General features: G+C 33.8%; 2 protein-coding genes across 2 annotated transcripts in view; one reads left to right on the top strand and one right to left on the bottom strand.

Moving 5' to 3' along the window:
- The window catches only part of LOC106053578 (ubiquitin carboxyl-terminal hydrolase 12-like), a 22208-nt gene extending 7241 nt beyond the window's left edge, over positions 1-14967 (top strand). Inside the window, exons 5-9 of the mRNA XM_056038031.1 lie at positions 1189-1313; positions 5486-5646; positions 9097-9229; positions 11731-11874; positions 13427-14967. Of these exons, the coding sequence (XP_055894006.1) occupies positions 1189-1313; positions 5486-5646; positions 9097-9229; positions 11731-11874; positions 13427-13540 (677 nt within the window). The 3' untranslated portion in view covers positions 13541-14967. The remainder of the gene's footprint in view (positions 1-1188; positions 1314-5485; positions 5647-9096; positions 9230-11730; positions 11875-13426) is intronic.
- LOC129927706 (signal peptidase complex subunit 3-like) lies at positions 13549-23923 on the bottom strand. Its single transcript, XM_056038032.1, has 5 exons — positions 23713-23923; positions 20531-20604; positions 18997-19073; positions 17709-17824; positions 13549-15935 (listed from the first exon to the last, which is right to left on the bottom strand). Exons 1-5 carry the CDS (start codon positions 23853-23855, stop codon positions 15806-15808), a joined length of 540 nt encoding a protein of 179 aa, XP_055894007.1. The 5' UTR covers positions 23856-23923; the 3' UTR covers positions 13549-15805.

Genomic DNA, 23923 nt, shown 5'->3' with positions numbered 1-23923 from the left:
TGTAAACAGAAGTGTAGAGTGTCATGTAAACAGAAGTGCAGAGTGTCATGTAAACAGAAGTGTAGAGTGTCATGTAAACAGAAGTGTAGAGTGTCATGTAAACAGAAGTGCAGAGTGTCATGTAAACAGAAGTGTAGAGTGTCATGTAAACAGAAGTGTAGAGTGTCATGTAAACAGAAGTGTAGAGTGTCATGTAAACAGAAGTGTAGAGTGTCATGTAAACAGAAGTGTAGAGTGTCATGTAAACAGAAGTGCAGAGTGTCATGTAAACAGAAGTGTAGAGTGTCATGTAAACAGAAGTGTAGAGTGTCATGTAAACAGACGTGTAGAGTGTCATGTAAACAGAAGTGCAGAGTGTCATGTAAACAGAAGTGTAGAGTGTCATGTAAACAGAAGTGTAGAGTGTCATGTAAGCATACAGCCAACAACTGTTGTTGGTGTTTACATTATGATCAACTTATTCTCAGATTCTTTGAAGTTCTTAAATAAAGTAAGGGAATATATCCATTGCACAGTAGTTTTGGCCTTAGAATATCAGTCTAAGCATCTCAAGAAATAGGAATTTTAAATGTCACAGGGCAAGACCAAAAATGACTTGTTCAGTTCCTTCCTTAATCCTGTGCACTCCCAGGGGAGCATAGGGCCACAACCACACCTCTCCACCGAACTCGGTTCTGAGCAGCTTTCTTCATCTGCTCCCATGTCATTCCAGTACCCTCAGCTTCACTGATGACTGACCTCTTCCAGGTTTGCTTGGGTCTGCCCACTTTTCGTTTTGTGATGTCTTGGGCTATGGGCTTTTGTCTAGTTCTCTCCCACAAATCGATAGTAGTTTATTTTTTCTGGCCACCTAATTCCTAATATCTGGCGTAGGCATCTGTTAACAAAAGTCTGGAGCTTTTCCATATTTGTTTTAGTTTTAGTTCTATTTTATTGAACTGACAAGGAAAAGTGTTCATCTGAACTTTGTTGTTGTAGAAGATCTGTTCATTTTCATTATTCATGCAAGAAACAGAAACTAAAAAAAAACTTTCTTTTTAGTTCTATTGTCTCACTTTCTGTATACCTATATCTTCTTGTAGTGTAGCATCTGTGTGTGTTTGTGTTTTGAACTATACTATATTTTCATTGTATTTTTGTCAGTAGAAGTTCATTTAAATGAAATGTTTCTCAACTACGTCATTCTAGCTGAAAAAAAAGGTTCTCAGAAAACAGCTGACACTAATTGTAACCTGAAACCAGATCCAACGTGGGTGCATGAAATATTTCAAGGGACACTGACCAATGAAACAAGATGTCTCAATTGTGAAACGGTAACAAGTCCAAACCTTCGTAACATATTTTGTATATGCATGAATGCAAGTTTGTCAGTGAAAGTCTGCATGCTGGGATATTAAAACAAGGCAGCAATAGTATCTAAAATTATATTCAGAAATATTTGACCCAATTCACAATGCTGATTTAGCCATATAGTCAATTGTGACATACTGTTGAAGAAATGACTCGGTTTGACATTGAACCTTGCCAGTTTACAAAAAAAAATAATTAAATTATAGCTTTTATATAGCGCTATTTCATGCTTATAGCATGCTCAGAGCGCTATGGTCCAAGCTCATTTGTGGACCAGTGGGGGAGGGGTATCAGTGCTGCCTTTAGGTGCTCAGTAAAGTCGGGTGTCGAACCTCGAGTCCCCTTCATAGGTAGCCAAGCCAAGTTCAAGCGTACCTAATCTCTTGACCACTCTTCTAATGAATCCACTGGTATTTTCTTAGTTTCATTCTTGCTGTCATCTAATCCCCATTTAACTTTTCCTGATAAGGAATACAAGTTCTATTGGAGTACCAAGATCATAATTCCAAGTTAGTGATTTTAAGCTTCTTTCACAAAACTAGAAGAAGCCACCTAAAACTTGGTGGCATATTTACATTATTTTGTACATCATTGATTTAACAGTCCCCACAGTTTAAAAACAAGTTAGTCTCTATAGAATGTCTGGATTTTTCAACGTGATCAATAACATATTGTCATCTTTGTTTCAGTTTATTTATTATTTTTAGTATAATTTATAATCAGGACCATGGCTTAGATAATTGGAGGCCTTAGGCAAAGTGAATTTGATGGCCCCAAATGAATTAGAAGAATAAAAAATAAACAGCGACAAAAATTGAATTTATTTAAAACTAGTGTAATCCAACAATAACATTGGTAACAGGTTTTGCTATTTCTTCTCTTAAAAAATTGGTTTTGAGTCCTGTGCGAGGCCCCCACAATAGGAGGCCTTACGGGGCTGCTCAGTTTGGCTAAGGCTGGCCCTGATATAATATGCTCCTAAATCTTAATATCACAATTGGCTGTCAGCATTCTGCAACGTTCTCTAAAACACAATAATTAGCATTGTCCTCATTTGTGTCATTTGACTTGCATCACTTACTTGCACATTGTTCTTAAGGTGATTATGCTTAGTGATGATCTCTAGGGTATTGTGGATTATCCTTGTCTATTTTGTTGCACTTTTGGTGTCTTATATTTGATGGTAACTTTAGTTTAGACCTGTTATTACTTTTACAGGACAGAATTGACTCATGAAACCAGTTTTATTTATCTAATTTGGTTATTGAGATTCACATTGTTGCAGCTTTACTGTTTGTCTAATGTCTGTGGCATTTTACGTCTCGAGAGATGATCTTTTCCCTTTGCAACTTCTTGTGTGACTAAAGAGGCCAATCCTTGATACACAGCTGCGATCGCAGGTTGGGCATATATAATCACCAGGCGCCGGTGCATTTTCACCCTTCTTTCTGCTTCTGTTGTGTATGACATCTGCAATCTGTGACCCTTCCTTTATGCTCTCTCTCCATGGGGATCTGTCCAGTGCCACCTCTTCCCAGTTGCCAGTGTCAATTTTAAAGAGCTTTATGTCGCGTTTACATATATCCGTATTACGTAAAAGTGGGCGACCAGCGGCTCTCCTGCCTTCTATTAGATTGCCATACAGGATGTCCTGTGGAAGTTGACCTACTGGCATTCTTCGAACGTGGCCAAGCCAGCCAAGGCGTCTGCTGCTGATAACAGAGCGGATGTCCTGGCACCCTGCTCTTTGTAGCACTTTTTCATTGGTTATCTTATCTTGCCAACTTATTTTAAAGATCCGCCTTAGGCATCGGAGGTGGAAGACATTCAGCTTTTTTACTTGCCATGAGTAGGTTGACCATGTTTCACTTCCGTACAGCAAGGTGCTCAACACACTGGTCCGGTAGACTAGGGCTTTAGTACTGCTAGTCAGCAATATGTTGTCCCAGACTCTTTTCTGCAACCGTGACATGGTGGCCATTGCCTTGGCTATCCTGTTGTTTATATCTTTATCCAGTAGAGTGTTGTTGGATATGATGGAGCCAAGGTAACAAAAGTGATCAACAATTTCCAGTGGTTGGCCATTAATGCTTACTTGAGGTGCAGTGTTTGTGTTTTGGACAAGTATCTTAGTCTGTTTGTCTAATATGATCACAATAAATGATATCTGAATTCTTCTCAGACATTATGGTTACATTAACTTTGTGAACAACTATTTAGTTGTTCTTCATGTTATAATCAGCAAAATATTAGCTTGAAATGTCACAGCGGCTAGTCCGTTATGTCTCCAGACATTCAAATCAGCAACTTTATTTTCTTACTTCAGTTCAATTAGTTGACCAGCTAATTGCTTTTAAAGGCAGACACTCATGGCCACTACTTCCTGATAGCAACACAGAGACTTAATTTTTCTGTTTTCTGACCTGTCATCAAAACCTACAAACATCAGCATGAAATTGAATTGAGTTATAGGGGCATAGTCAAGATTTAACAATGAGGACAGCCCAAAAAAGTGATTGCTGATGTAGAAAGCAGTAGCAGTAGTATGTAGTTTTACCTTTACCCAGTTTTACAGCATGGAATTCTTTGATTGTATCTGATTCAGTTCTGACAGTGAGATAAAAAAGATACTAAAATATTTCATTAATATGTTTAACTACTTTTTAATTAGAGTTATGATGTTGGCACTGAAATACCTTCGTCTACTTCTTAGTCTTATCTTATATTATAAAATACAGAAACCAATCACTAAAAAGAAGATGATTATGTCTGTTGGACATGATCTTTTGGTCTCTATTTCTCTGTTTTTTGCCTTGAACTAAATCTCTTTTAATTACAGGTCTGACAATTCTTTGATGTTTTGTTTCCATCGCTTTCTCTGCCTACCTCTTCTTTTTTTTCCTCTGGTGCTGTTCTCTGTAGGAAGGTCTTTGTGAGTCCTGAATAACTCATGATATGACAAAATAGTTTTAGTATGTGTATTTTTCTGTTGTGTTGTCTTTATATGAGAAATGAGTCCTTGTAATCACAACAAATTTCCGAAAGGATCAATAAAGCAGTCTTAGTCCTTAGTCTTAGTCTTAGTCTTTATTTACAGGAGTAAGCAGGTTATCATGGGGAAACGATTACCACTTGGAGTCCTGTATCGAATTTCTATAATGCCATTTTTACAATAAATCCCATGTTTTTTTACTTAGATAGATGATAGTTGAAGAATGAGAATAATGCATTTTCCATAGCTATCCCACAATATTGGAATTACTTAGTAGTGAAATAGTCTCTGTTTCTTTGTACGCTCATCATTTCTTCTTCTTCTTCTAGCCAGCTTTATTGCTGCTGAGCTGTGGGCTCTTTTGCAGACTGTGCCAAGGAAAAAAACTGTGCTGTTTTCTCCAGCTGTTCAGCACTGCCGTAAAGGGTGTTGGTTATGTTGGGCTGTAGTGGAAGTAGGGTCTGCCTAAGGTGGATTAGGGAGGGGCATTCAAAGAGGATATGGTTTACGGTTTCAAAGGGGTGGGGGCAATGTCTGCAAAGGGGTAGTTGTGTGGAGTTTATTTTGTTCAGGTGGTAATTTAATAGTGGTGTGTGTCCTGTTCTTAGTTGGAAGATTGTAGATTGTTCTTTGCGGGGGAGGAAGTTAATACTGTCCAGTTTGTTAGGCGTAGTCATTTCTCTGTACATGGCTCTGCCTGTGTTTCCTGATGCCCATTGGTTGAGCCACTCCTCTTTGTGATTGTTGACTAACATTGACCTTAGGGTGAGGTAGTTAACAGGTCTATCTGGTTGTTCCATAGATGAACCTGCCTTTGATAGCTTATCTGCCTTTTCATTTCCCATGATGCCAATGTGTCCAGGGATCCACTGTAGTGTAATATTGATATTTAATTTTGATATCATCTGGTGGGTTATCACAATGAGTGTTGTCAACTCTCTTGGGCTGTTTGAGGTGCTGCTGTTAAGTGCGCGCTCATCATAAAAATGCTTAGAGCTTGTCCATCGGGTTGATATTAAAACTACCGGTATCTAGTATTTGTGCTTGGAAAATGTTTGTATGGATGTATCTTTTTTAAAGAATTTATTGCAATCATTCTTGTTTGTTATTTAAAAAAAAAAAACTGTTGGTCTTATTGTATAGGTCAGTAGCAAAGATGAAGACTTCCTTGATTTGAGTGTGGATGTTGAACAGAATACTTCCATCACTCACTGTTTACGAGGTTTTAGTAACACAGAGACTCTCTGTTCTGAACACAAATATTATTGTGAAGTATGTTGCAGCAAACAGGAGGCGCAGAAACGGTGGGTATCAGTTCATTAGTCACTAAATAGTATTAGTTTAATTGCTAGTACTAATATCATTAGCACTTGACCAAGAGATTAAAAGTGAGACTGACTCGTGTTTAAGGTTATCTGAGGCTTAGTTTTCACTCTTCTTAAAGTTCATTGATGGCAGTAGACTATCACTTCTGTTCTCCTGAAGGCTTAGCATTGCATTGTTGTACTTCTGCATGTGACGCAGTAGACTATCACTTCTGTTCACCTGAAGGCTTAGCACTGCATTGTTGTACTTCTGCATGTGGCTGGTGAGACCTATCTGAGCCTGGAAGTACAAAACAAGATGGGACGTAGGTTGCTATCATAGCTGGAAACTGTGTTACTCAGGATATTTCTTTTATTTTGTTATCCCATTCTTTATAAAAAATAGCACAGAAGCACTTTTTATTCACTTAGTCCTATCCAGGGTTCATAGCCAATTTCATGAATGATTTTCCAGGTATTTTCCAGGTTTTCAAGGTAGAGTTTTAGATTTTCAAGGTATGCATCGCACCATAGCAAGCAATATATATGTATATATATTTACATACATATGACATAAATATGTAAAAAGAACAATATATATATATATTTTAAATTTAAAAACCCACATTAAAATGTATGCTGATAAGTTGAAATCATACCTCCAAAAAAAAAATAAAAAAATTCATCTCTAGTGTTCCTAAGCATTTAAATGCAACTTTTTAATACATTAGAAAACACAAACAAGCTTGCACTACAGAAGAATAACTTTTTAAAAATATGAGATGTAATTCAGCTAAAACTGTCGCAATCTGAAGTTGGAAATTTTCTTAAATTGACATAGATTTGTAAAAATAATATTTCATTCTTACTATACCAGTTGACTTGCTTTCCATCAGTTTTAAGTAAATTACAACCAAAATAACTCTATGGGCTTTTCTACAGCTGTGTGCGAAATATTTTAGTTAAATCTACAGTAGATCTAGACTCTAATTTAAGTCACTAAATTCGCGGACTTTTCACAGCTGTGAGAGAATTATCTTCACTCTATTCTATTGGATTAGCGTAAATTAAGTCTAGATCTAAGTCTTAGTCACTAAATTCGCGGACTTTTTTCGAATTATCTTCACTGAATCACCGTAAATCTAGTCCCTAAAATTCGCGGACTTTTCACGGCTGTGTGTGAATTATTTTCACTGAATCTACCGTAAATCTAGAGTCTAGATCTAAGTCACTAAATTCTTGGCCTTTAACGGCTGTGAGAGAATTTTCTTCACTAGATTCTAGTGATTTAGCGTAAATCTAGAATCTAGCGTATTTCTAGAGCAATCCAGACATTAGATGTACCTGGATCTAGATCCTTAAATTAACTAAAATTCACGGAGTTTTCAGGTTAAGCGCGAATTATCTTAACTAGATCTAACTTAGATCTAAATCTAGATACTATTTCTAGCTAGATGAGAAGGATGGATCGTGAGAAGACTCAAAAGTAAAGTACCGGTAGCAATTATACTTAAACACTGAATCATAATCTCCAAATACAAAATCCAATAAAATACTCAGAAAGACACAAAGATAAGATGATATACGGACTTTCCACGCGAAGTCACTCTTACTGTTACAACAAGAAGATTTTCGGCGAGGGAGGGCCCGGAGGGGTGTAGCCTTCACATTAGGCTGCTAATTGCTCTAGTTATAGACAACAGTCACTACAGACTAGATCTAGCGCGTCTTCAGTCGTAACAGTGAAAGGAAAATAGTGCTAAGTGAAATGCTTGCTTGAGCCAAGGTCGTTTTCAATCACGAGGTCGCGCTTCACAAGTGGGTGAAAGGCGGTGTAGACGCGTCGTCACTGGTCAGCTCAATGTAACCGGGAAAAAAAACGAAAATAAACACCAGGTATCGGGAGGGAAAAAACTCAAGGTCCAGTTTTAAAATTCAAGGTTTTTTCACTGTTTTTTACGAAATTCAAGGCTTTTTCAAGGCCTTGAATTTAATATGAAATTCAAGGTGTTTTCCAGGTTTTCAAGGTGGCCACGAACCCTGCCTATCAATAAATGTCATTTTTAATTGTTACAGTTACTTGTTACCACTTGACAAATTTGTTTATTGAAAGTACGCTCCTTTCTTTATGAAATATAGCCTAATGCACATGGATGGTAAGATTGGAAAATAACTAAGTCATGTTACCAAAGACAAAAATGAGTCTCCTTAAAACTCTATGACACTTTTTGTTTCTCCTATTAAATGCTCTAAAACTACATTCCTAGAAAAATTGGCCTTTCTCTTCTGTATTTCACTTCTGGAAATTACACTGATTGTGAATAAATAGAGGCTAGACAAAGAACTGAACGGCTGTCACATGAAACTCTACTGAGGGTGAATAGTAATGGAAAAGTCTAGTTCTCTTTGGATGCATCCTAGACACAAGCCAAGGAATGAATAAGCAAGAATGCCAGATAGTTATGATGATTGCACGTGAACGTAATAATTGGTAAATGAATAACTTGACACATAACAAGTTGTCCTTGAAATGAGAAAGTAGGAAGTCATCATTATAAGACATGCAGCTTGACTGCTTTTGTTGACTGTCTTAATGATATTTGGGTTTAACCATGCTGACCCAGATGTTGGGTTTAACCAGGCTGACCCAAATGTTACTGTTACCTTTTTGTTTTTTAGAGCTTTAGCTAATAGAAAGATTTAATTATCTATAAATTGTATAAAAACTTTGTTAAAGGTTGCACCAGTAATTAGTTTTCTTCATGACAACTAGAACATTAAAACTTTCTTTAAGGATCTTGAAAATTAGAAATAAACTGCAATTTTACTAACTATTAAATGCTTTTAGTTACAATACCTCTATTCAAGTCACAACTTCGTGGTGGAATCTGGACTCTAACCTCAAAAACGGATTTAACGATTTTCCTATAAATTTAACTGTTGATTTATATCGCTGAGAAAAGATTTACTAGCTTGTTGGCCACACAGGAAAACTCTATTTTGACCATTATCATTTTTCAAGTAAAAAAGAAATAAAATAAATTTGGCTCTAAATTGTAGTAAAAATAAAAGGCGTCAGATGTGGTGTACCGATAACTAAGTTGTTTATTAAATTTAAATCTTAAAGTTTATTGCTATATTATCTAAGCTTTACCTTTATTTTAATGTATATCTAATATAGATTATGTCTAGATTCTAGACTAGATCTTAAGAGTTCTAAATCAGAAGTCTATATCTACTTTATTTCTAGATGTTGATATAATGAAAGTACCAATGAATAATTTCTAAATTATACATTGCCTGCTGGCCTAATGGATCGCATCATTCGTACTAAGAACTGACAGTGTCTAAATCAATACCCCAAAATTTAAAAAAAAAATGTATTTTATTTTCAGTCATATAATGGAGGTATTGTCTTTAAAATTTTTTTTTGTATGCTTTTTGTTGCAGGATGAGAGTGAAGAAATTGCCACAAATTTTAGCCCTACATTTGAAACGCTTTAAGTATATGGAGCACTTAAATAGATACATCAAAGTTTCCTACAGAGTTGTTTTTCCACTTGAGCTTCGCCTTTTTAACACTGTGAGTCAAATTGTGTCTTCGATGTAGAACAAACAAAAATGTTTATGTGTAGAGAGATATTATTTATTTTTAAAGAACAAAAAATGTCATCACTTATCCATCCTTTTTCTTACGTGTCCAAATCAGCAGACAGAGCCATGTCATCCTTTTTCTTACGTGTCCAAATCAGCAGACAGAGCCATGTCATACTTTTTCTTACGTGTCCAAATCAGCAGACAGAGCCATGTCATACTTTTTCTTACGTGTCCAAATCAGCAGACAGAGCCATGTCATACTTTTTCTTATGTGTCCAAATCAGCAGACAGAGCCATGTCATACTTTTTCTTATGTGTCCAAATCAGCAGACAGAGCCATGTCATACTTTTTCTTACATGTCCAAATCAGCAGACAGAGCCATGTCATACTTTTTCTTACGTGTCCAAATCAGCAGACAGAGCCATGTCATACTTTTTCTTATGTGTCCAAATCAGCAGACAGAGCCATGTCATACTTTTTCTTACGTGTCCAAATCAGCAGACAGAGCCATGTCATACTTTTTCTTACGTGTCCAAATCAGCAGACAGAGCCATGTCATCCTTTTTCTTACGTGTCCAAATCAGCAGACAGAGCCATGTCATACTTCTTACATGTCCAAATCAGCAGACAGAGCCATGTCATACTTTTTCTTACATGGCCAAATCAGCAGACATAGCCATGTCATACTTTTTCTTACGTGTCCAAATCAGCAGACAGAGCCATGTCATACTTTTTCTTACATGGCCAAATCAGCAGACAGAGCCATGTCATACTTTTTCTTACGTGTCCAAATCAGCAGACAGAGCCATGTCATACTTCTTATGTGTCCAAATCAGCAGACAGAGCCATGTCATACTTTTTATGTGTCCAAATCAGTAGACAGAGCCATGTCATACTTCTTACGTGTCCAAATCAGCAGACAGAGCCATGTCATACTTTTTCTTATGTGTCCAAATCAGCAGACAGAGCCATATCATACTTCTTATGTGTCCAAATCAGCAGACAGAGCCATGTCATACTTTTTCTAATGTGTCCAAATCAGCAGACAGAGCCATGTCATACTTCTTATGTGTCCAAATCAGCAGACAGAGCCATGTCATACTTTTTCTTATGTGTCCAAATCATCAGACAGAGCCATGTCATACTTCTTATGTGTCCAAATCAGCAGACAGAGCCATGTCATACTTCTTATGTGTCCAAATCAGCAGACAGAGCCATGTCATACTTTTTCTTATGTGTCCAAATCAGCAGACAGAGCCATGTCATACTTTTTCTTACGTGTCCAAATCAGCAGACAGAGCCATGTCATACTTTTTCTTATGTGTCCAAATCAGCAGACAGAGCCATGTCATCCTTTTTCTTACGTGTCCAAATCAGCAGACAGAGCCATGTCATACTTTTTCTTATGTGTCCAAATCAGCAGACAGAGCCATGTCATACTTCTTATGTGTCCAAATCAGCAGACAGAGCCATGTCATACTTCTTATGTGTCCAAATCAGCAGACTGAGCCATGTCATACTTTTTCTTTTGTGTCCAAATCAGCAGACAGAGCCATGTCATACTTTTTCTTATGTGTCCAAATCAGTAGACAGAGCCATGTCATACTTTTTCTTTTGTGTCCAAATCAGCAGACAGAGCCATGTCATACTTTTTCTTATGTGTCCAAATCAGCAGACAGAGCCATGTCATACTTTTTCTTATGTGTCCAAATCAGCAGACAGAGCCATGTCATGCTTTTTCTTATGTGTCCAAATCAGCAGACAGAGCCATGTCATACTTTTTCTTACATGTCCAAATCAGCAGACAGAGCCATGTCATACTTTTTCTTATGTGTCCAAATCAGCAGACAGAGCCATGTCATACTTTTCATAGCTAGAATTGATTCCAACTTCTTACTTGAATTTCTAAGGGATGCAGCTGGCTCCAATCTTTCCCGTTTTGTTTTTGGTTGTTACCATCTGCCTTTTTAGGGATTGGTTTGTGTTATGAATAACAAAGTATATTAAAATAAGGCCAATAAAAACTATGCATTTTAATAAGACCAATTTATTAAATTGAATTTGTCCCCCAAGTATAAAAATACATGATTTTTCATTATTGATAGCAAGTAATGGTGGAAAGTTTACTATAGTCCAAACAGTTTGGATAGATCTGAATCATGCATTCTTGGAAAATATTTATTAAAATCTATTCAAGATTTGTGTTAAAGCTGGAAGTTGATTCTGTTTATTTAGTTGGTGTTGGACTGATGCCCATTACTTACAACTAAAATATTAAATCTTGATTCATCTATTAGACATCAGAATTGTTGTACTGATCCAACAAAGATTTTGTATATAACTTTCTATATCATTATCCTTTGTTAAAGTACCATATTGAAATTGTAAATAATTGTTACTTGGTCATAAGATTGGTCATCTCCACAAATGTTTACTACAATTAATTAAATTGCTGTCTAATGGTGCATACAAAAATCTTTTGACAGTCTGATGATGCCTTCAATCCTGAGAGACTTTATGATCTTGTGGCTGTTGTTGTGCACTGTGGGTCAGGCCCTAACAGGGGTCACTATATCAGTATAGTCAAGAGCCATGGCTTCTGGTTGTTGTTTGATGATGACATTGTTGATGTAAGTGATTACAGAGTTACTTGCATGTTGTATTTATTTTGACATCATTACTTCTTATAAACTTCACAAAATCTTTCTTAACACATTGGACTGACACTTTCACTTCATGGTACACACAGAGATATAAGATTGATTGACTAGAGAACTTTAGCAGTTTTTCATGAATGTTGGTCTATATGACTAGAGAACTTTAGCAGTTTTTCATGAATGTTGGTCTATATGACTAGAGAACTTGAGCAGTTTTTCATGAATGTTGGTCTATATGACTAGAGAACTTTAGCAGTTTTTCATGAATGTTGGTCTATATGACTAGAGAACTTGAGCAGTTTTTCATGAATGTTGGTCTATATGACTAGAGAACTTAAGCAGTTTTTCATGAATGTTGGTCTATATGACTAGAGAACTTAAGCAGGTTTTTCATGAATGTTGGTCATTTGAATGTTTTAGTACATTACTAGTTGCCTGTTTGAATGTTGATCACTTCAATGTTTTAGTACATTACTAGTTGCCTGTTTGAATGTTGGTCACTTCAATGTTTTAGTACATTACTAGTTGCCTGTTTGAATGTTGGTCACTTCAATGTTTTAGTACATTACTAGTTGCCTGTTTGAATGTTGGTCATTTGAATGTTTTAGTACATTACTAGTTGTCTGTTTGAATGTTGGTCATTTGAATGTTTTAGTACATTACTAGTTGCCTGTTTGAATGTTGGTCATTTGAATGTTTTAGTACATTACTAGTTGCCTGTTTGAATGTTGATCACTTCAATGTTTTAGTACATTACTAGTTGCCTGTTTGAATGTTGATCACTTCAATGTTTTAGTACATTACTAGTTGCCTGTTTGAATGTTGGTCACTTCAATGTTTTAGTACATTACTAGTTGCCTGTTTGAATGTTGGTCATTTGAATGTTTTAGTACATTACTAGTTGTCTGTTTGAATGTTGGTCATTTGAATGTTTTAGTACATTACTAGTTGCCTGTTTGAATGTTGGTCATTTGAATGTTTTAGTACATTACTAGTTGCCTGTTTGAATGTTGGTCACTTCAATGTTTTAGTACATTACTAGTTGTCTGTTTGAATGTTGGTCATTTGAATGTTTTAGTACATTACTAGTTGTCTGTTTGAATGTTGGTCACTTCAAGGTTTTAGTACATTACTAGTTGCCTGTTTGAATGTTGGTCACTTCAATGTTTTAGTACATTACTAATTGCCTGTTTGAATGTTGGTCACTTCAAGATTTTAGTACATTACTAGTTGTCTGCTTGAAGGTTGGTCACTTCAAGGTTTTAGTACATTACTAGTTGTCTGCTTGAATGTCAGGTTAACAATTAATCCTTCTTTTTATTTTAACTTAAAGCATTAAAACTTGATACTATTATTACATCTTCCCATTGACAATATACCTTGATACTATTATTACATCTTCCCATTGACAATATACCTTATCACACAACTTGATATTACTACATGTTTAACAATTTGATGTTTATCATCTTTATTTTCCTTTCTAAAGCCTCAAATTATTTTTATGTTTAACTTTTTCTTGTAGAAAATTGATGCCAGCCAGATAGAAGAATTTTATGGAGTTCCATCTGACATGCACAAGACTTCCTCTGAGTCTGGTTACATTCTGTTTTATCAATCACGAGATGAAATGAAGTGAATTTAAAAAAAATGTGTATTCACTTTAAATTAATTGTGATCAATGAAAACAACCTTTCTTGTACATACAATTTAGAATTAAAACTAGCAAAAATAAAACAAACAAGCAGATAATGATGCTTATACATAGATATTACATTTGTAAAGTTACTATGAAATGTAAATGTGCCATTTCTTGTGTATTGTGTGCATGTGCCATTGTTGGTGTTGTGTTCAAGAGAGTATTTATTTCAAGACTCAGACAGACTCTGGAGCCCTGTGATATTCTCTGCTAGTAATTGTAATATTTTCATAACAAATGTGTGAGTGTTGTAGAGTGACTGTTATTTCAAATGCTTTTCCCTATTTGTACATAGTATTTAAAAGTGCAAGTTTACATGAAATTATTGCCAACTTTAGTTCAGTTTGTATTTCAAGTATAAAGCCCCATTCATTGGTATACTAGTGCCAATGCAGCTTCCTTTACTTTCTAAAAAAAAGTCTTAGCAAATGGTGTTTTTCTCATGGGAATGTAGTTATAGACACAAAAATAGAATTCCTAGACCAAGAAATTTTGCACTAACTATATTCAGAGATATAGACTTGAGTTGAACAGTAAAAATATAGAATTATCTTTGCCCAGAAATTAAGATAAAAAATAGCAAACACATATGTGCTATTTAGACTCATCAATATCAAATCATGTTGGTAGTCCAACTTTCAAATCTACATTAAGGAAGAAGGTGGTACCGTTCGCGATATAAGTTTAGCAGGAAAGAATTTACTTCAAGTCATTGAAATGAGGTTTAAAAATGGTATTAACAAATCTGTTTCTAAAATTGTATAATTATGTAAAAAAAATTTATTAAGTCTAGGCAGTATGTTTGGACAAATATAAAATAGAATAAAAAAAGAAGTAGTTGTCAATGTTTCTTATGAAATATCTACATAAAACTCCATTGAAAATAAATTTAAATACTGGTAAATTTTAAAAGTCAGATTTTGACATAAACCTGATATAAATATGATTTTCTCATATTAACGCTTGTTGCTAGCAATTGAGTAATTTATCCTCACTTTTCATTTTTTTAAAAGTTCAGTGTCAACTTTTAAGATAAAACTTTAAGGAAACAACCTGTGACAATTGTTGTTTACAATTCAAATAATTACTTGATTTTGAATACCAGTTCAAATGTCAATTCAGTAGGTTTGACTTTGACCTATTTTTTTTTTTTAATTTGCACCTATTTTCCATTATGTTTGATGGACAGTACTCACCTTCCCAGAGTGTGAATGTACATCTCGGATACTGTCTCACACTTTAACTTGTATGTATGTTTGTAATAAATCATTTGAGTTTCTGGTAATTGTAAATACTTCTTGTTGACACCAAATGATTTGAACAATGTGCACTCTTGTTATGTAAATAAACTCTATTCTAGAAACCAACAGCTGGATTTACTTATGTTTTGTTCACACTAAATCAAATTAATTACAGACGTAGTAAGTTATATTATCTTCCTCTAACGGATTTGTCTGTTCTGCTCAGAGGAATCAGAGAGTGAGGGGTTAACTTTCTGTTCATAGTAATATGTGGCAATATACAATTAGTATTTTCAAAATGATATTTTATTAATATTTCATTTCCCAAAGCATACAACAGTAACAAATAATTGTTTTAAAAAAATGTAATAGATCATTAAAACTGCACATACCATTCACCTTAGGAAAAACAGTTAGAGGAATTTCATCAAACATTGACACTTAGAATATCAAAACAACAAAATCACATGACACTTAGAATATGAAAACAACAAAATCAAAGTTTAAAATAAGTAAAAATAATGTATCATTGGAAAATAAAAAGTAAATGCTTCAAACACCAGAATAAACCAGTAGCATAGTTTTAAACAGAAAATTTTAATAAAATGCAGAGCTAACATTGTCAAGTTTCAATTACTGGTGATGACACCTTGTTTCCAACAATATAACATCATTTACAAATCTTACACAGTGCTGACATCACGACAAGAAGTTCTCATGCTTACACCATTCTCACTGAGAGCAAAAGTTTAAACTAATAAGTAACACTTGAAATATTTGACCGGTTCTGTGACAAAAATCTAGAGGTCCTCTGATAACTCTGACTAAGCTCAGTGTTCATGATTCACATATCCAAATGATATTCGTTAAATGAGGTAAACACTATGAATGATAAATTGGAATACTTCGAATATTTAAATTATTTTGATAGATAAAAGAGTTAAATTATATAATTTTATTTTTATTAAATTCTTCCAGATGTGTACTGATCAGGGAAAACAATCTTGTGGCTGCCAGAACCTTGAACCTTAGGCAATGTCCCAGCATTTGGTATAACATTCCAAGACAAGGTCAATGTGACATTACTGTTGCCCCTAAAAAAAAAAAAAATTATTGCATTAGTTTTATTCTATCAGAAACCGCAAACACTTAGACTGATGATTCATTAAATGTGTCTATAATAGCTAATGTTATAGAACATATTAAATGCAATCAGTAAAATGATCAAACTATAGATAGAATGCACGCATTTTTTATAAGCTGTTCATCTAAAATTTGATATAGATCTAGTACATTACACTATATTAAAGTAACCATCATGAAAATTTTTTTCTACTTGATTCATGACATTATATTATGATGTAGCCTACATTAATAGGTTTTTTATTTCAACTAGTGGGAAGCGTGGTCGAAAGGCTAAGTATGCTTGAACTTGACTTGGCTACCTATGAAAGGGGCTCGAGGTTCAACACCCAACTCGAGCAGAGTTATGTTTACTGAGCGCCTAAATGTAGCATGGAAATCCTTCTCCCAGATACCCCCCCACAGGTCCACAAATGAGATTGGACCATAATGCTCTGTAGAACACACCTAAATATTTACATGTGATTGTCGAATAGATATTTTTTAAAAAGTGTAGTGGTAGATCTTTCTATATATTATCTATTCCATTATGACATACTATGTGATTAAATAGCAGGCAGGACAGTCAGAAGGACAATGTGGTATGTAAGCGATGTATGATAGTGTGACATGAAGCACTTCCATCCTGGCCTCATGTTTATGCTTGCCCTCCATCTCACTGTAAATGATGTTAAATGGTGTAAATGGTCTCAGTTGACATTGCATGATCTAAAGTTCACGTCATGTTAAGAGTTAAAAGACACGTGGAATTCCTGATGTAGAAAACAGGAAGTAGAATGAATAAAGTTGACTTTGAGTTCAGTCAAGTCAGTGAAGTTAAGTGGGATACTTTGGACCAGGTGGTCAAGTAAAGTGTTATCCTCTGTAGGAGGCAGTCTAGTATATTTTGGTCCGGGATGGACAGTAGCGACTTAGAAAAGTCGGTAGCAATTGCAGTTAGAAAGTAACTTGTGGGCAGTTGTTGCCAGTGGTCTTTTTGAGACATGTATTAGTTAATCTATATTTCTGCACAGTGTTATCCGCTGAGATGCGGACGTGATTTGTAATCTAGAGACTTTAACGTATTGGATACATTTGATACCGCTGTTATGCGGATAGGATTGTTTATTATGTCTTGACTCATAGCACTAACAAGGAGTGCAGTATTATTATTATGTAGTAAAATAAACTTTATATTTGTCTGCTGAAATGGATTTAAGTCAGTTTGTAGTGTATATAATTGTCATGTGTTAAGAGTACTCCAGGAAGCAAGAACCCAGCATTTCACGACATTCGCATTCTTCAACATTACACCATTCAACATCATTTACAGTGAGATGGAGGGCAAGCATAAACATGAGGCCTGGATGGAAAACAATAACTAGAAGTGGCAAAAATGCCGAAAACGCTGCAGCATATCCTGATGACACATGGCTTATTTGTGACTATGCACACGTATCAAGGATTGGCGTCATGAGAAGTTGCAAAATGAAAAAGTTAAATGACTTATGATTTTAAGTCACACAAAACAAATTTTTATTTCTGTGACTATGGTAAGTTAAATGCTATATTTTCTCTTTGGACAATACACAATTTAGCATTTGGTTTTGAATTTAAAACTCATTTTGATTCCAAAAATCTGCCTTGGTTAGCCCAACAGTTAAGGTAAAGTACTTGTTATACAGGATCATAATATTTGTACAAAATTCAACAAAAAAAAAAAAACTATATAACTTTAGGCTTACTTGAGTCCATTGCCAAAGTCCCAGAAATAATATTTGGTGTGTGCGTTCTTGAGGTCCAGAATAGTGTTATCTCCCCTCTCCACAATTTTATCCCAGAGTACAACTTGATTCAAAGCCTGTCATTGCATTCAAATATAATATAAAAGTAAAATAGAAATATAGAATATTATATATATAGTATAAATTTGAAATGGAGATGACTTAATTAAGAATTCAACTCGTAACATAGATTTCTATACATATAGGCCTATAGGTAGAAAACAAATTAATAAAAATAGAGATTATTAAATAATTTTTGAAATAAAAATATTTTGTATAAATTTGTTTTTATTTCTTTAAATAGCATGACTCATAAAAGTTTCTAAATTCAGGAGGTGCCCCACTCTGATTATAGGAAGCCGATAGTCTTCAAAAAGCATATATCAATCGTCTATTTTGCAATGCCAAATTGCTGGCGAGAATATTGGAGGATGCACTCAGCTTCCAACAATTCTGAGTGAAGCCCCTGAATATGAGAGGATACTATTGCATAGGCTAACCAGCACATAAATCTTTGTAATAATAATAATAATCTTAAATATCCATAATGAAATTTGTCTTACAATTTGTGCTTTACACCAAACAAAACATTATAACTATATAAAACCAAAATATTCATTCACACCAGACTCACTCATAATTTACATGCGAAAAGTTTATATCAGATAGTTTCTATTTAATAATTTGATTGCCAGAGGAACATAAGAGTTTTTGTGTCTGTCTGTCTTTGCTATCTGTGTCTTGTATCTATTTTGTGATAGTAAAATCACAAAATCCTGACCCAAAGGGTGATTTTTTTTATTTCTAGAATCGTTTTAGCTTTTTTATGGATTTTTCTCTCAAACAGCTGCCCAAATGGGGCTTGTTTTTTGCCAATGACTTTACCAGCAGCATTTAGGAATGTGTGAAGTTTATTTTTCAGATTGCCATACCAGGCAAGTGATATTAAAACTCAAAATAGGGCAGATGCTGAGAAAATCATATTTAAAGTGAACAAAATAGTTATATAAATAAAGTACTAAAAAAAAACCCATAAAAAATGTATTATGCAGATCATACATCAACTAAAATTAAATCAACAACAACATCAGTTCCCTTTAACTATCTTATGTGAAAGTTTATTTTCACTCTTCAAAACAAAAGCTATAATTTGTCTGGCTATTGATGAAATGATAAAAAGAGTTCCCCTCAAGACCTTGATTACAAATGTATACAGTTTTTAAATTATAAATAAAAATGCTATACCTACATGTTCACTGGTTTTATATTCTGCTGTCAAATACAAGAACAGCTGCTTGACATTCCAGTTGAAGATAGGCTGAAGATGTTCAACTTTTGTTAAGGAAATAAGTTCCACTTTGTTTTACATTGTAGTAAGAAATGCTATTTTAAAACAATATCACCTGATTTTAAATCATACACAACAAAGGCATCTCCACTTTAAAGCACAATGTCTGCTTACTTATATGAAAATAAATATATCTAATACATAAACTTATATCAAAATAAATACATCTAATACATAAACTTATATCAAAATAAATATATCTAATACATAAACTTATATCAAAATAAATATATCTAATACATAAACTTATATCAAAATAAATATATCTAATATATAAACTTATATCAAAATAAATATATCTAATACATAAACTTATATCAAAATAAATATATCTAATACATAAACTTATATCAAAATAAATATATCTAATACATAAACTTATATCAAAATAAATATATCTAATACATAAACTTATATCAAAATAAATATATCTAATACATAAACTTATATCAAAATAAATATATCTAATACATAAACTTATATCAAAATAAATATATCTAATACATAAACTTATATCAAAATAAATATATCTAATATATAAACTTATATCAAAATAAATATATCTAATACATAAACTTATATCAAAATAAATATATCTAATACATAAACTTATATCAAAATAAATATATCTAATACATAAACTTATATCAAAATAAATATATCTAATACATAAACTTATATCAAAATAAATATATCTAATATATAAACTTATATCAAAATAAATATATCTAATACATAAACTTATATCAAAATAAATATATCTAATACATAAACTTATATCAAAATAAATATATCTAATATATAAACTTATATCAAAATAAATATATCTAATACATAAACTTATATCAAAATAAATATATCTAATACATAAACTTATATCAAAATAAATATATCTAATATATAAACTTATATCAAAATAAATATATCTAATATAGAAGCTCTTCCTTCATGAGCTGAATTTCATTTTTCTATAAACTTAAAGGTGGCTGTGGAGTCCCATTTCCTTTTTGAAAAGCTGTTACATTAGGAGCAGGGTTATGCAGAGCTAATTGGTCTGAATGAATTTCTTTGTTGACAGCTACCTTCCTCATAGCCTGAAAGGCCAACACTAAAATGACATGTCCATGCTGTAAAAAGCAATCAGGGAATAGTTATTTCATGTCAAGGTTGATTTTTTTATTTCTTGAGGGAGCTCCTGAGGTTTTATTTATACCTCTAGTGTTGACACCCCCCCCCCCCCAATATTAAAAAAAAAAAAGCCTTCTGCTGCAAAAAAATGTCTTCCATTCCTAAAGAAAAGGTAGTTTATAAAGTGGGAACCCTTTCATTTTTGTATGAACAGTATCTATTTGCGCAAAAGGTACTCATAAAACATTTTACAAAACTTTGACGTACAGAAAATGATGTAATCATGCAAATATTTTCTAAAGGATATCAGTTGACAGGTCAAATGTGATCAGACCCAAATCACTCCTCTCTCTGTCAGCAGAGTAGTCTGGTACATTTTTGCTGAAAAAAAAAAGAAAAACAGAATGAAAAGATAAATTGTGCCATTTTCAATATCTTTATCTCAGAAAGATAGTTAAATAAAATCGTATCGATTTCAAGAGCTTTACTTTAAAACACTAGTGCAGACTTGACAAGGACTTTCATTATTTCAAAAACAAAATGATAATCCCAATGCATGAGGAAGAGGGAAAGAAATGTGTCAAGTGAATTTGATAAAGCTTTAATATAATATGATAAAATAGTTTCATGTGAATAAGAGCTTGCAAGAAACTATTTTAAAAAAAAAATCATCCCTTTGATTTCCTCAGCAAAAACACGCCACTCTCCATGGTCTCTTGCTAGTTTTTTTATGGCTTCCCAGTTTTTTCTGGTCCTCTCTGCTTCATCTAGTATACTGCATCTCCATGTTCTTTTTGGTCTTCCAAGACATCTTGTTCCCTGGGGGGTTCCACTCTAAGGCCTGTCTAGCTCTGTTGTTGGTATCTTTTCTAATGGTGTAACCAATCCATCTCCACTTCCTCTCTAAGATCTGCACCTCTATATTTTTCTGCCCAATCATCTCCCACAGTTTGGTGTTTTCTACTTTGTTGTACCAGTGTATAAATAAATAAATATTATTCAAGCTTCATGTACTTCAACCCTTTGAACCCTCAGTTCCCTGCCCTTATTTTCCTGTTCCCCTAGGCTACTGAGGAAAAATTACACTTAACACAAACATGCACAAAATCAAACTACTGGTATTAAAAATTTAAAGAGAAATATTTTATTTTGAGAAAAATATATTAGTATGTTTATCTCCACTATTCTTGCTTGGTATGCCAGTCTTCCCAGCATGTAGACCCCTCCTTTATACACAAGTACATTTGGCAAAATTTTCACCAAAATTTAGTTTTGATTTTCTTGACAGGCCTGCTATTATAATCCATGTCTGGAAACTGCTTTACATGTTTATTAAATTTGTAAGCACAAACTACACATCAATTATTTCCAGTAGCTGTTGGGGACAACTGAAGATGGTGTAAACCCAACATTTTGTAGTCTCACATGTGTGTCTACAGGGAGTAGAGCCTTTTTTGCTTGAACTCTTGTATCCCCAATAAGTGACAAACAAATGTCATCCATGAACATTGAGAATGTTCTATATCTTTTTGCCTGGTTGTTTGTGGGGACTGAATTGTTCCATAAGAATGCATGCATTGTTGCAAGCCCACAAAAAAAAAATATTTTTACAATTAGACGCCGAGGCCAACGGTAATGATGACGTGTTTTGTTGAGACGACAAACCTGGTCAGAATCAAAGTTAGATGTAGAATCATTTTGGGGGCAACTTTCCTTCGATGGACCTGGTGCTGGTACAGGTGTAGATCTAGTGTCTTCATTTACTGTACTGATTTCGTCTAGATCTAGATGATCGTCGGAGTTAATCTCCATTTCACTATAATTGTAATCATTTTCTAGATCTAGCTCATCATCCTTAGAATCATTGAGGATATAGTTCACTGCTTCATGCAGAGTTAATCTTTTTGCGTTACGATTACCTGAATCAAGAGCCTGTCTTTTCATTTAGTAAATCAGTTTAATTCTTTAAAAAGAAAACACTCATGGGTGCAGCCATTACTGTCATTTACCACAAGTCGAATAGTCCTACGCGACATGTTTTTTTTTCTTCACATTTTTAATTACGGACTGTCGGTTTAAGGTAAGGTGCGCGAGACTGATATATCTGTCTGGCGGGGCATGGAGTTCTTACGCGCAGACCGATAAATCGGGCTTGCGGGTTCAAAAGGTTAATACTAAATGAAATGTTTTGAAAAAATACTAATAATTCTGTATTCTTATTAAATGTCCTAATAAAATTAATAAGAATTTAACTTATAACAAAACTACGATTGAAAATATAAACTTTGACATTTAAATGCTGCAGTATTTTAACCTTTTATAATGTGATGAGGCTTATTTGATTAAACTTGATATACCAGTAAGCTTTGGCTAGCAGATATACCCCAAAAATATGGGAAAAACTATCAACTTTGAGGATAAATAAAGAGCCTGAGATTTATGGCAGCTGTATCAGCACTTGCCTTTCTTCAGCCACATCATCTGCTAAAGAGGGGGGTAACTGCCATGTGGACAACATCATTCTGACAGTAGCTTATATATACTTAATATGACTAAAACTTTCACCAAAATTAACTGTATACTAGTTTGAATAATTTTTTTTCATATCATGACAAGATATTAGGGCAAGCTCATAATAACTAAATTTATATAGATCTAGTCAATCTATATTTAAAATTTTAGATGCTTTGGTCACAAATGTTTTGCAATCTATTTTCTAGACTGTGTTAGAATGTTTTCCGCCTTTTTTGGACAAATGACTTCAAAATTCTAGAACTAGAGTATTGTTAATCTACAGACTCCGAATGAATGGCTAACACTACTTATTACACTACTCCTACTTGTTAACTACTAGAGATCTAGATCTATATATTATAGTTATTACTTAATTCTAAATCTAGATTTTTATCTTAGAATTTAATAATCTAGATCCAGTCTATATAGAGTAGTGTAGATGATCTAGTTCAAGATCTTTACTGGCTTCAAGCAGATCTAGATCTAGTTGCACTATTAAATTCTACTGGTCTATAATAGTCTATTAGTTCTAGATGGCATCAACACAATTTCTTAAATAAAAATAAACCAGATTGAATTTCCAATTTCATTGAACTTTGAAGCTCAGTAACACAACACCAACTACTTGAACCACTAAAATGACTTTATTATTAATCTAGAATCTAGATCTAAATCTAATACTTAGTAATAGTTTACTAGTAATTATAAAGAGTATACTAAGACTAAGACTCTAAGACTATTACACATTTTTTATGACTTTTTAACACAGCACTCAGTCAACCTCCGTCTCATAGTCTTAGTAGGTTCGACTTAAAGTTAAAGTCTTACTTAGTTTTAAGTCTTAGTAGATCTAGAATCCAGATCTAGACTAGTACTAGTAGTACTACTAGATCTACTAGGTTAGTACACGTCATCTTTAACTTTAATAAATTAATTCACTTCCAGATCTACAACTCACTGCGATTGTCTACTTACACTAACACTTTGGCTACATTGAGTTCAACAGGTCTTATATGATCGTTAAAGACTGTTGTGAGAAAACAACAAAACGTAAGGGCTGCCATCACACTGAGTGTGAAGGCAAACAAAGAATTCAATCTTGAAGTAAACGAATTCATATTCAATATTGTAAATGAATTTGTCTAGTTTTTTTACTTATATCTAGACTAGACACGGAGAGAAAAAA

Source organism: Biomphalaria glabrata, chromosome 8 (assembly GCF_947242115.1).
Source record: "Biomphalaria glabrata chromosome 8, xgBioGlab47.1, whole genome shotgun sequence".
Classification (NCBI taxonomy): domain Eukaryota; kingdom Metazoa; phylum Mollusca; class Gastropoda; family Planorbidae; genus Biomphalaria; species Biomphalaria glabrata.
Note: the sequence above shows the minus strand (reverse complement) of the source record. Positions and strands in the feature narration are given on the sequence as shown.

Excerpts from the sequence above, each read along its gene's own strand:
- LOC129927706 (XM_056038032.1), bottom strand. The coding sequence starts at position 23,855 with ATGAATTCGTTTACTTCAAGATTGAATTCTTTGTTTGCCTTCACACTC. Across the intron at positions 17,825-18,996 it reads AATATAAAACCAGTGAACAT|GCTTTGAATCAAGTTGTACT; the intron begins GTAGGTATAGCA and ends ATGCAATGACAG. Across the intron at positions 15,936-17,708 it reads GACTTTGGCAATGGACTCAA|GGGCAACAGTAATGTCACAT; the intron begins GTAAGCCTAAAG and ends TTTTTTTTTTAG.